Below are 12100 nucleotides of genomic sequence, written 5' to 3' on the forward strand. Positions count from 1 at the left end.
TGACAAAATAAGGATATTTATTTATTTGTTGCTGATGGTTTGGGTTTTATCTTCACGAAATGACATTTTTGGAGGATCATCTAACATGGCAGCTCTTTTGAGCAGTGATGAATTGGTTCCAGATACTTGTGCTTGACTCAGCTTTGCATGTTTTGCGATTAGGAAAAAGCCCTGGACTCTGTCAGCAGAGACGTCACTCTTAAATTTGAGGCATTTGTGCTCCACGTTCAATGCTGGCGCCTGGATGATGCAAAGCTCCTGGTAAGCCAGTACAAGTTTTGAATTGACTGATTGTGTTAGATTTGCCTGTCATTATTCCCATCTTCTGACATACCCAAAATGTCAATCAAATCAATGGCCACCTGTCTGATGCACGGGGGGGGGGGGGGGGGGTGTGGGCGTTTTTATGACGAGCAACATAATTGTCAGAAACAATGAAATTATGCTCTTTGGGGGGGGGGGGAGTTGTACAAAGTGGATGACTTGTATTCTCGAGGGGTCACCGAGATCTGTATTCCATCCCTAAAGCTGAACATGGGATTTGAAGTGAAGGGAGTTGCGGTTGGGACGACGTACAGAAGACGATGTGGTTTTCCAAGCTGTTTATTGTGATGCTAGCATTGAACCGTGGCTTCGCTGACAGTCGTTGAACAACATAGCTTATATTTATTACAGTAGACCTACATTAATCGTTTTTTTCCCAGTCAATATTTGCAAAAAAGAAAAATTCACAGAAATATTGTTTTCTGCAAACAACCCAACTTAAATTTTAGCAATACACACAATTATGCACCAAAAAAACAATGTTATTAATTAGTTTTGTATGTGCCCAGGGATCAGATATTACCCCCCCCTCCCCCAAGTTGTAAAATTACATCCTTATTCAGTCCTGAATAATAGATCACCATAAAGGCCTCAAAAGGGCTGCCGAGTGCTAAATGTAATGCAGTAATGACGTCCCAGATGTAATGCCATCTTACTAAATCGGTCATCCCGATGCCTAGCGTCTGCCATTCAGCCCGTCGCCTAAGGACATCAGACAGTAAGATCGAGTCAGATATATGGGTTATGTTGTTCAGTTGCCTTCAGCAAAGCGACGGGAATGGTTGAGTGGTGGAAGTGTACATCCGTAGAGTATGATGAGTACGTCCGTGGAGGCCGAGCTGAGCACCAGACGTACTGCCTTAATGGTGTCCCATTGAAAAGAGCATGACGAGGACGAGGACCGAGAAATCTGGCTACTTTAATACATAGATGAACAACGTTTTGGCAATCTGCGTAAAAATAGGTGTGCCTCCAATTGTCTTCTTCAGGATTATTCAAGCAGAAGGCCCAACAGATGTTTAAGTCCGACCAACAGAAGGAGTGGGTAGTAACAGAAATTGTCATTCAATATCGTCAATCGCTAAGTACAAACGTGGTCTATATGCTTCAGGAAGCACACTGATAGTGGGGCAGCTGGGCAACAAGCACGGGAACAAACAGGGAAGGGGCGGAAACGCGGCAACATTCCCGAATGAGGCCCAACAGAGCATGCAGCCTCGACATGGACAGACGAACCCAATGCAAAAATGCATGTGAAAGCACGTGAAGAGACACGAAAATGCATTACATCAAACCCAGAACCAGAATCTTCTGACGCTAATGTTCAAATGCAAACTACACTCAACTCCCATGAGGCCAAATGCTTGATTAACTGCACTTTGATAAACAAGCTATGTCCATTGGTGATTAATCCAACAAACTGCCTGACAAGGATGGTTTTTACCCCATCCTCTGCCATGTTTATTTTATACAAGGTTTTGCTGTAAGGTACTTAGTTTTGTCACATTCAGTGCTCTTTTTCTTCTATCCCATTTTGTTACATTTGAAGCCTTTGGGAATGTCGCGAGTCATGGCATTTTGTGCCATCGGCCACATAACGGATGAAAGGAGCCGATGCGAGTTCTGTCAAGCCGATGAGACTGGGTTTTGTTTTTAAAAGTTGACAACTCTGCCACTGAAGGTGGATGAATACGTTTTCACCCCTGTCTGTCTGTCTGTCTGTCTGTCTGTCTGTCTGTCTGGGTGTTTGGCTGTGAGCAAGATATCTAAAAGTTGGGGACGAATTCGGACGGAATTTGATGGACCAGTTGGGTCTAAGACCAGGATGAATTGATGAGATTTTGATGAGGATCCGGATCCAGATACTATAATTTTTGAGTTATTCTTCACCATTGAGAGATCGGACCAAAAACAATATATAGTATGATGTTTCAAAAAGTTGTGGAAGAGTTTTGACAAAACTAGGTGGATGAGTTTGTTAAGTGACAAGAATAAGCCGATTCGAGTTTGGTTCAGGTCCAGATCCAGATCCAGCCTATCAGTGGATACAAAACTTAAACTGTTCAGCCTAACAGAGGTATGCACTCGACTGACGTTCTAGTTTACTTTCTTTTAGAGCAATTAGTTCCTCTCGGTGAAGGAGGTTATGTTTTCACCCCTTTCTGTTTGTCTGTTTGAGATATCCTGTGCAGAGACAAAAAGTTGTTGACGAATCCGGATGAAATTTCGTAGACAGGTTCGATGTGTGACAAGGACGAACTGATTAGATTTTATTGAAGATCCGGATCTGCATCCGACTACTGGAATTTTTTTAAGTGACTCTTCACCATTGAGAGATGGAGCCAAAAACAATATATAGCGGTATATCTCAAAAAGTTGTTTACGGATTCGGATGAAACTTGGTGGACAGGTTAGGTGTGTGACAAGGAAGAATTGATTAGATTTTGGTGAAGATCCAGATTCGACAATTTTTAAAGTGATTCTTCACCATTGAGAGATAGAGCCAAAAATGATACATCACTGTATGACATGATATTTCAAAAATGTATTGGACCCGATATGTTCTCGTGGATCAGGCATTACGTGGCGGGGTTACGTGCTCTACCGAGTGCCCTTCTAGTTCACACTGCATCCACACGACAGTATAGATTGGTTCCCTCTGGGGCGGTATTGAAGGAAGAGAAAACAACAGCACGAGTCAGCACTTCCATTAAGTGCGTTTTAGTTACCTCCGCCATCGAAGATGAACAGAGGTGATGTTTTCATCCCTGTCTGTTTATGTTTGTTTTTGTTTGTTTGTCTGTTTCTCTGAACATGATATCTCAAAAAGTTGTGGACAGATTCGGACGAAATTTGGTGGACAGGTTGTGTGTATAAGATACAGACAGAATCATTTGATTTTGGTGAAGATCCCGATCAGGATCCGGATACTATAATTTATTAAGTGATTTTTCACTATTGTGTTGGGCGAAAAACGATACATAACATTATATCTCAAAAAGTTATGACCGGATTAGGATGAAACTTGGTGCACAGGTTGGGTATGTGATAAAGATGAATCAATTCAATTTTGGTGAAGATCCAAATCCCGATACGAGAATTCTGAAAATGTTCAAGTGTTTTTTCACCATTGAGAGATGGGGCCAAAGACGATATATAGCATGGTACTTCAAAAAGTTGTTGACGACTTGTGACAAAACTAGATGGATGGGTGGTTGGGTGACAAGAACAAGCTGATTACATTTTGGTTCAGGTCCCGATCCAGATGCAGCCTGTCGGTGGGATACAAAACATAAACTGTTCAGCCTGACAGAGGTATGCACTCTCCTGAGTGCTGTTCTAATTTGCGAATGCTTTTGTGCCAACATATTGCAATCTCCGTCACCATGTTGTAAATGCATTGTGTTGCCATTTATATCAATAGCAACACATTGGAACTTGATATCATCAGCCAGAAGAGCTGCCAGAGTGGATGGCCCATTGTAGCCCTGTCCTGAAGCACCCCAGTTTCCTCTGTGTGTTTGCACGTTCTACGTTTGTTTTGAAAATCTGTTTATGCATGCTGTCTGGATGAATGTAATCACTGCTGCTTTTGAGATGAATTACCATTCGTAATAAAATGTTTGCCACAATATATATTTTGTTATTATCTCTGCACTTTATCACATGTTCGTTTTATCGGCCATTGCCATATGTGTCCCCTTGTTTGCCAGGTCTTCTTGGCCAGGTCTTCACAGTTTCTACTTTGGGCATTGATGATTAAAAAAAAAAATTTTTTTTCCCCTTGTGGATAATCACACTGCTCTGTAATAATGTCTGCCATCAGCATCTTGAATGCAGTTACTGACCAATACATCGACAAATGTTCATAATTGTGCTCATTTGTTTGCCAATTTGCGCATTTGCAAGCGATTGTAAATGACCACAACTGTGCTATTTATTGATTGATGGTAATTTATTTTCATCTTTGTCCTTTGCCATTAGCACACAGTTGCTGTACAGTCTGGTTTCAGAAACTCAGGAATTGCAATGGGGAAGAAAGGAAAGGTGATCGTGGTAAGTTTTATCATTTCATTTGAATAACGATAGCAAATATGGTCCAATTTGTTTTCCTGTATTTGATTTCAAAAAATTTCTCACGTCATTGTAGTATCATTGGAGTTATCTTGGTTTGCCATATTTTTGAAACTTTTAAAAAGCCATGCCAAGTCAAAATATGCACACATTCTCACACATTAATATGATAGAGCATTTAACAATGCAGAGCCTATATACCAGGGTATACAGATTAACAATGCAGAGCCTATATACCAGGGTATACAGATTGCGGTAGATCTGAGAACCTGTGCTGACTCTCACTCACTACTAATGAATGGACTATCCCTGAGGATGGTGATTATATAAATATAATTTGTTGAGGGGACCCCCTTTGAAATTTTGCATATTAAAATTCAGATTAAGTTAAAGATACTTTTTGTAATTTGAACAGCATTTTATTTAAAATACAAAATGTATCGCTCTATCATTTCTGTGCAAAGCTATGTTTCTGTGATGTAATTTTTGAATGTATGATATAGCTTGTTGGACTGTATATTGGTTCTCACTTACATAATGTACATTTGAGGTTAAAAATAAAATAAAATCAACTTGTGGATAATTTAGACATACAAATTCTAGGTTAACACAATTAGATCAGCATTTTATTTTTTTTTCCACTGGAGGCTGGTCCACGAAGACCAAAACCTCATTGGTCCGCATTGGTCCTATTTTCACTGGTCTGCATAGGTGAAAGATTTTCACGAAACAAGCCATCAAAATCCAACAGATTCATTATGAAAGCAATAAATGATGTTTTGATAAACAAAATATTTATTATTTGTTAACTCGCAATAATGAAAAAAAATTATTTCCTTTGTTGCTTCACCAAAATATAACTGAAATTCCAAAAGGACCATCTGGCAAACCCTCCAATCCACTTGCTTAACAATCCTTTTGAGGAAGTGTGTTAATTTCCCAAGCAGCCGTTCCTTAGCAACAATTTCATATGCAGTGCTTGCTTGAGTGCTTGAGCCACTTGGCGAGCTCTTTGCAAGAAACTTGTTAACTGAACACACCCTAACACTTGCCATCTCTGAGCTGCTTCAGCTGTTTCACAGTGACACAGCAGACGAGGACTTTTGTAGGCTTTACAGAAGATGCCTTATCAGTACCTTAAATAACTTTGGTTTTAGATATGTATACATGTGTTGGAAAAATGTGTGAAAGAACCATAATTAAAGATATTACAATTAAACTTGCAAAAAAAAAAACAACCGCCTCTTTTTATAACTCTCTTGATGATTTAACTTGACCCCTTGTGGTTATGTCACATGCCGTATGGTGAAATACCATATAACCCGTGCACGAGTGTACACCGGTAGTTGGAAATTTTGGAACTAACTTAACATAACGTCATAATAGCCCGCGTGTTGTTTACATGAAAATACGGTTCTGTTCTGTTTTTGCGTATGGCAGCTTGGCTGCCAGGTAGCTGTCATTTCTTCAAAGCACAGCTGTGCCGCTGATGCTGTGCCTCTCTACCAGTGCACTGGTACTCATTTCTCTGACCTCGAAAGGATGACAGGCTGAGTCAACCTCACCTGGTGTTGATTCAACAGCCAGCAGGGCTCAAACTCAGGATCCTAAGCCAGCCACCCGAATCACTAATCCATCCCCAGGCTTGAAAATATGGTATATTGTCGAAAGAATATCAGGCATTCCAACTTATCTGTGTATATATTCAGCATTTGGGTGCACTACATTCAAATCCCACAAAAGCATTTTAGCATAGATTTTGTTTGGATGTGGATTGCTTTTGATGGCAGTAACGAAGGAGTGTGATCGGACTTGCTGCTTCTTGCTTCAAGAAGGCTTTTACTGCTCCCATTAATAAGTCTTTTTTTAAAAACACGTTTGATTACTTTTACTCGAAGCACCCACTCCCTATGGGAACTGTCGAGGGGGTCATGTTATTATATTTATGCCTATATTACTCCAAGGGGTCCCAGGATTACACACCCAAAAAATGGTTGCGATCGGTTCAGCCGTTTTTGCGGTACCTGGGAACAGACAGACGGTAAATTATCGTAAGATTACCCTCACTGAAGGATTCTGAGGGGGTATTATATTGTATTTCGGTCCATTTGTTTTTGTCTGTCTGTTTGTCCACACAGAGCTTTCGTGTTTTTCTCTGCAACCGCTTGTCGGATTGAGACGATTTTTTCACCATTGGTGCGACTACTCATGCACAATGTTTCAATGATAATTATGACGTCATAGGTCACGTGGTGTGGCAGTCATATTGGGAAAACGTTAACATTTTTGCACCTCTGTATCTCTGAAACCGCATCAAGGAAAAAATTGAAACTTGGCACACAGTAAGCACTCCTCATGGGGAATGTGTGATTTTTTTAATGACGTCATAGGTGCGCTCGTTATGACGACATAATTGCATATGTCGAATGCCACATCCGATCAGGATGAAAATGTTTGAGGGTCATCGAGGCATAAAATGGTCCACAGAAAAAAAAATCATGACTTAATTGGTCACGTGATTCAGAAGCCATATTGTTTAAAAAAAAAATTTAACCTTTAAAAGTCTTCTCTGAAGTGACTGAACAGATCGAGGCGAAATTTTACACATCTGACCACCTGTCCATGAGGAACAAAAGGTTCACACGCATGAAATCGTTGGTCACATGGTTTGGCAGCCATATTGGATTTACCCTAAAACCCACAAAATAAATTCTCCAGAATGGCTGGACAAATCGAGGGGACATTTCACACGTGTTCCCTAAGCCATGGATGTACAAAGTGGCACATAGCAAGCATTCCTCATCGGGAATGAGTGTGGTATTTTTATGATGCCATTGGTGCTTGTCTTCGTTGTGACCTCCTAATTGCATATGTAGAACTCTACATCCAATCAGTATAAAAAAAATTGAGGGGTCATGTCAGGATAAAATGGTCCACAAATTTATTTTTGATGACGTCATTGGCCACGTGATTTGGCAGCAATATTGTTTTTTTGTTTTTTTTTCACCTTCAAAAATTTTCTTCTCTGAAATGGTTGAAAAGATCGAGGCGAAACTTTACACTTATGACCGCCTTTCCATGAGGAACGAAAGTCACACATATGATGTCATAGGTCACATGGTTTGGCAGCCATGTTGGATTTACTTGAAAACCTATAAAATACACCACTCAAAAGAAGTCCCGACGAGGGTTTGCCATCTCTGATTGCTCTTTTTCTTTTCAGTTTTGCACATCTATGCTTGGAACGTTTTGCACATTTGCACATCCACTGTTTTGAACATCCACTGACATGATCTTGATTTTGAGCATGTCATAGAGCTCCCTTCCATGCGAAAGATGTACATAGGAGTGAGAAATTCAAGACAGATGGTTATCATTGATTCTACTACGGCTGAAAATGATAGCTTTGAATAGTCACTCCAAAGTGAGTTTCAAAGTCTGAAGTTTCAGTCACTGACTGCCTTCCTGTAGTGACCAGAATAGTGCCATGTATGCTCAGATCTAATGTTTCCCTCTCAGAGTAAGGCCTGCAATTGACCAGCAGTAGTAGAGGCTTGCAATAAACCAGGAGACTCTCTGACTAAGACATTTGACTTTCTGAAAAAAAATTTTTTTGACAAAATGTGAAAGTTGGTTGTACTCTTTCATTTTCTTCCATCAAAAAAAATAATGTAAGCAGGTTGTGATACGTCAAGCATGGGTGACACACCTTCCGTATATTACAGAAATCTGTATTTTTGTAATGACCCATGTGGAGGTTTCTGTAGTTTTGTTGTCAGAAAAATATGCCACGATTATAAGGGAATTGAAGTGCTATTCCAATCTGCTGATTAGTTTCTGAACACATTTCATCCAGATGGGGTGCAATTCTAACTAGTGCATTATGACTACGATTATGTGAATGCTCCCACTAGCAGATTACCCGCCTTATGGGCGATCTTGTTCCAAACATGAAACACGTTCTTCAGATGTATGCCTTTATTTGGGCAGTTTATAGGCAACTGACAGCTCTATATCAGGAGGAAAAAAACCCATGAAGTTACGTGTAGGAAGCAAAAACGTACCTACTGCTCATAAATCAAAACACCTCAATGCACTGCAAACTGTGGTGACAGGAATACTGCACTGTAAATGGTGGAGACTTGTAATACCCTCCCCCACCTAGAGGTGGTACGACATGATACACATTTACATAGAGAATTTGCATCTCCTCCCCCTCCCCCCTCCCCCAAGACCAACGGAAAAGGTAAAAACACCCATATACACTAATTGGGGTCATGCTGATCCCATATAGCAAGTCTGAATATAATTAGCCCACAACTGTAGGAAGGCTTGCGTGACAAACACAACACACTGGTAAGGATAAGGGAAGAAAGGGGCAAGTGATTGTGAATTTAACGTTCTATCTTTATTTACTTTTAACACTGTTCCAAACAAACAGCGACAGGAACAACACAGCCATGATAGGCCGAATGGCCTTCTCATGCGCCATTGTTCCCTGTGTATCTTTGTGTAACGTTGTTAAAAATGAGAAGAAATGGGGGAGGAGAGGACAGATAGTTGGGTGTTGAGGGTTGTCATGGCAATTCTTGACCACGTTGAAACCGAAAGAACTTTTATTCAGGAACTAAATAAAAGACAAGCATGTGCACATCACATGGAAGATAGCCTGGAGCGAATCTCAAGAAGTCCTAATTTTACATGAATTGCATCGAGTACATATGTGATCTTACCAAGGCGTGATTAATACAACAAAGAGATGCCTTTTGAGAAAGCACAGATGAGTCTTGTAAAATTAATACCACAAACACGGCATGATAAACGATCCCTTATTGGGCTTTGCACTCTAGATGGTCAGGATTTATGGAAGTAGCCAGGCAGTTTGTGGGCCAATAGATAAGATTGCAAGGTTTTGATTCCCTGGAGGAATGTGTCCACTGTGAGCAAACCTCCCTTCCAGCTTTTCCCACAATATATTTATCAAATTCTTTCTAACACATTAACTAAGACGAATAATCATTTTACCTCATGATAAATTCAATTACTAATTCATTTTACCACAGGGTGCATGGAGTTGGAAGAGGGAGATTGAGACATTGGGAAGGGTTGTGGGATTGAGGACTTGGGGTTGGAAGGGAGGTTGAGTACTTGGGGTTTGGAAGGGAGGTTGAGTACTTGGGGTTTGGGGCAGTTGAGGACTTGAAGAAGAAAGGGGAAGCAGAGCACAGAGTTTTGGTGTGATGGTCGGGGGAGGGGGGCGGAGAGAGGACAGAGTTGGGAGGGGGGCGGAGAGAGGACAGAGTTGGGAGGGGGCGGAGAGAGGACAGAGTTGGGAGGGGGCGGAGAGAGGACAGAGTTGGGAGGGGCGGAGAGAGGACAGAGTTGGGAGGGGGCGGAGAGAGGACAGAGTTGGGAGGGGGCGGAGAGAGGACAGAGTTGGGAGGGGGGCGGAGAGAGGACAGAGTTGGGAGGGGGCGGAGAGAGGACAGAGTTGGGAGGGGGCGGAGAGAGGACAGAGTTGGGAGGGGGGCGGAGAGAGGACAGAGTTGGGAGGGGGCGGAGAGAGGACAGAGTTGGGAGGGGGCGGAGAGAGGACAGAGTTGGGAGGGGGCGGAGAGAGGACAGAGTTGGGAGGGGGCGGAGAGAGGACAGAGTTGGGAGGGGGCGGAGAGAGGACAGAGTTGGGAGGGGGCGGAGAGAGGACAGAGTTGGGAGGGGGCGGAGAGAGGACAGAGTTGGGAGGGGGGCGGAGAGAGGACAGAGTTGGGAGGGGCGGAGAGAGGACAGAGTTGGGAGGGGCGGAGAGAGGACAGAGTTGGGAGGGGGCGGAGAGAGGACAGAGTTGGGAGGGGCGGAGAGAGGACAGAGTTGGGAGGGGGCGGAGAGAGGACAGAGTTGGGAGGGGGCGGAGAGAGGACAGAGTTGGGAGGGGGCGGAGAGAGGACAGAGTTGGGAGGGGGCGGAGAGAGGACAGAGTTGGGAGGGGGGCGGAGAGAGGACAGAGTTGGGAGGGGGCGGAGAGAGGACAGAGTTGGGAGGGGGCGGAGAGAGGACAGAGTTGGGAGGGGGCGGAGAGAGGACAGAGTTGGGAGGGGCGGAGAGAGGACAGAGTTGGGAGGGGGCGGAGAGAGGACAGAGTTGGGAGGGGGCGGAGAGAGGACAGAGTTGGGAGGGGGCGGAGAGAGGACAGAGTTGGGAGGGGGCGGAGAGAGGACAGAGTTGGGAGGGGGCGGAGAGAGGACAGAGTTGGGAGGGGGCGGAGAGAGGACAGAGTTGGGAGGGGGCGGAGAGAGGACAGAGTTGGGAGGGGCGGAGAGAGGACAGAGTTGGGAGGGGGCGGAGAGAGGACAGAGTTGGGAGGGGGGCGGAGAGAGGACAGAGTTGGGAGGGGGCGGAGAGAGGACAGAGTTGGGAGGGGGCGGAGAGAGGACAGAGTTGGGAGGGGGCGGAGAGAGGACAGAGTTGGGAGGGGCGGAGAGAGGACAGAGTTGGGAGGGGGCGGAGAGAGGACAGAGTTGGGAGGGGGCGGAGAGAGGACAGAGTTGGGAGGGGGCGGAGAGAGGACAGAGTTGGGAGGGGCGGAGAGAGAGAGAGAGAGAGAGAGAGAGAGAGAGAGAGAGAGAAAAAGAGAGAGAGAGAGAGAGAGAGAGAGAGAGAGAGAGAGAGAGAGAGAGAGAGAGAGAGAGAGAGAGAGAGAGAGAGAGAGAGAGAGAGAGAGAGAGAGAGAGAACGAGAGAGAGAACGAGAGAGAGAACGAGAGAGAGAACGAGAGAGAGAACGAGAGAGAGAACGAGAGAGAGAACGAGAGAGAGAACGAGAGAGAGAACGAGAGAGAGAACGAGAGAGAGAACGAGAGAGAGAACGAGAGAGAGAGAGAGAACGAGAGAGAACGAGAACGAGAACGAGAGAACAGAGTTGGGAGGGGGTGGTTGAAGTTGGAGAGATATTACATTTGCTTGTGAAAGTCTGCAATTCTAATTTAAACTTTTTTTGAACAGGCAATTCGAAGCACTCATTGTCTTGAGGTGCCCTTATGCCGAAATGGTGAACTGTTGGTCTCCAATGAATACCTGGAGTTCCTTGCTCACACAGCTAATGAAAAAATGAAAGATAACTGGAGCAAGATAGAAAGGTATGTAAGCTGTCTGTCATTTTGTATTCCAAGTTGGGCTCTTGTGAGTTTGATTTAATTCTTCAGCAGCCATTTATTTATTTTGTTTATTACAAATTTTCATAATGTTATTCCACTGAAAATCCCAATGCCTTCAGAAAGTCTATACCCCCTTTCAAAATTTTCACCTTTTATTGCTTGTGGCCTGGAATTAAATTGCATTAAATCAGATGTTTTCCACCTTTATTTACACATCATAACCCACAACTTCCAAGTGAAAAACAAATTCGTCAAATTTTATAAAAATCATTTAAAATACAAAACGAGAATATCTTTGTTTGATAAGTGTTCACTCCCCTGAGTTAATACTTGATGGAAGCACCTTTGACAGCAATTACAGCTGTGAGTCTATTGGGATAGGTCTCTACCAACTTTGCACACCTTGATTGGGCAATATTTGCCCATTCTTCTGAACAAAACTGTTCAAACTCAGTCTCGTTTGTGTGGGGAGCTTTTGTTGATGGGCAGCAATCTTCAAGTCATGCCACAGATTTTCAATTGGATTTCGGTCAGGGCTCTGACTGGGCCACT

General features: G+C 43.4%; 1 protein-coding gene and 1 long non-coding RNA gene across 11 annotated transcripts in view; one reads left to right on the forward strand and one right to left on the reverse strand.

Moving 5' to 3' along the window:
• TYW3 (tRNA-yW synthesizing protein 3 homolog) overlaps positions 1-12100 on the forward strand; it is a 62653-nt gene that overhangs the window by 39017 nt on the left and 11536 nt on the right. For 6 of the 10 annotated variants that reach the window (XM_085882006.1, XM_085882003.1, XM_085881997.1 and 3 more), the window contains 3 exons: positions 163-261; positions 4309-4380; positions 11397-11530. In XM_085882006.1, the coding sequence (XP_085738132.1) occupies positions 163-261; positions 4309-4380; positions 11397-11530 (305 nt within the window). The remainder of the gene's footprint in view (positions 1-162; positions 262-4308; positions 4381-11396; positions 11531-12100) is intronic. The other 4 variants (XM_085882000.1, XM_085882002.1, XM_085882004.1 and 1 more) reach the window with 1 other exon arrangement.
• The window catches only part of LOC147026530 (uncharacterized), a 255794-nt gene that overhangs the window by 32472 nt on the left and 211222 nt on the right, over positions 1-12100 (reverse strand). The gene's annotated exons all lie outside the window — the stretch shown is intronic.

Source organism: Eptatretus burgeri, chromosome 5 (genome assembly GCF_056783735.1).
Source record: "Eptatretus burgeri isolate ZD-2024b chromosome 5, Ebu_testis_v1, whole genome shotgun sequence".
In the NCBI taxonomy this organism is placed as follows: domain Eukaryota; kingdom Metazoa; phylum Chordata; class Myxini; order Myxiniformes; family Myxinidae; genus Eptatretus; species Eptatretus burgeri.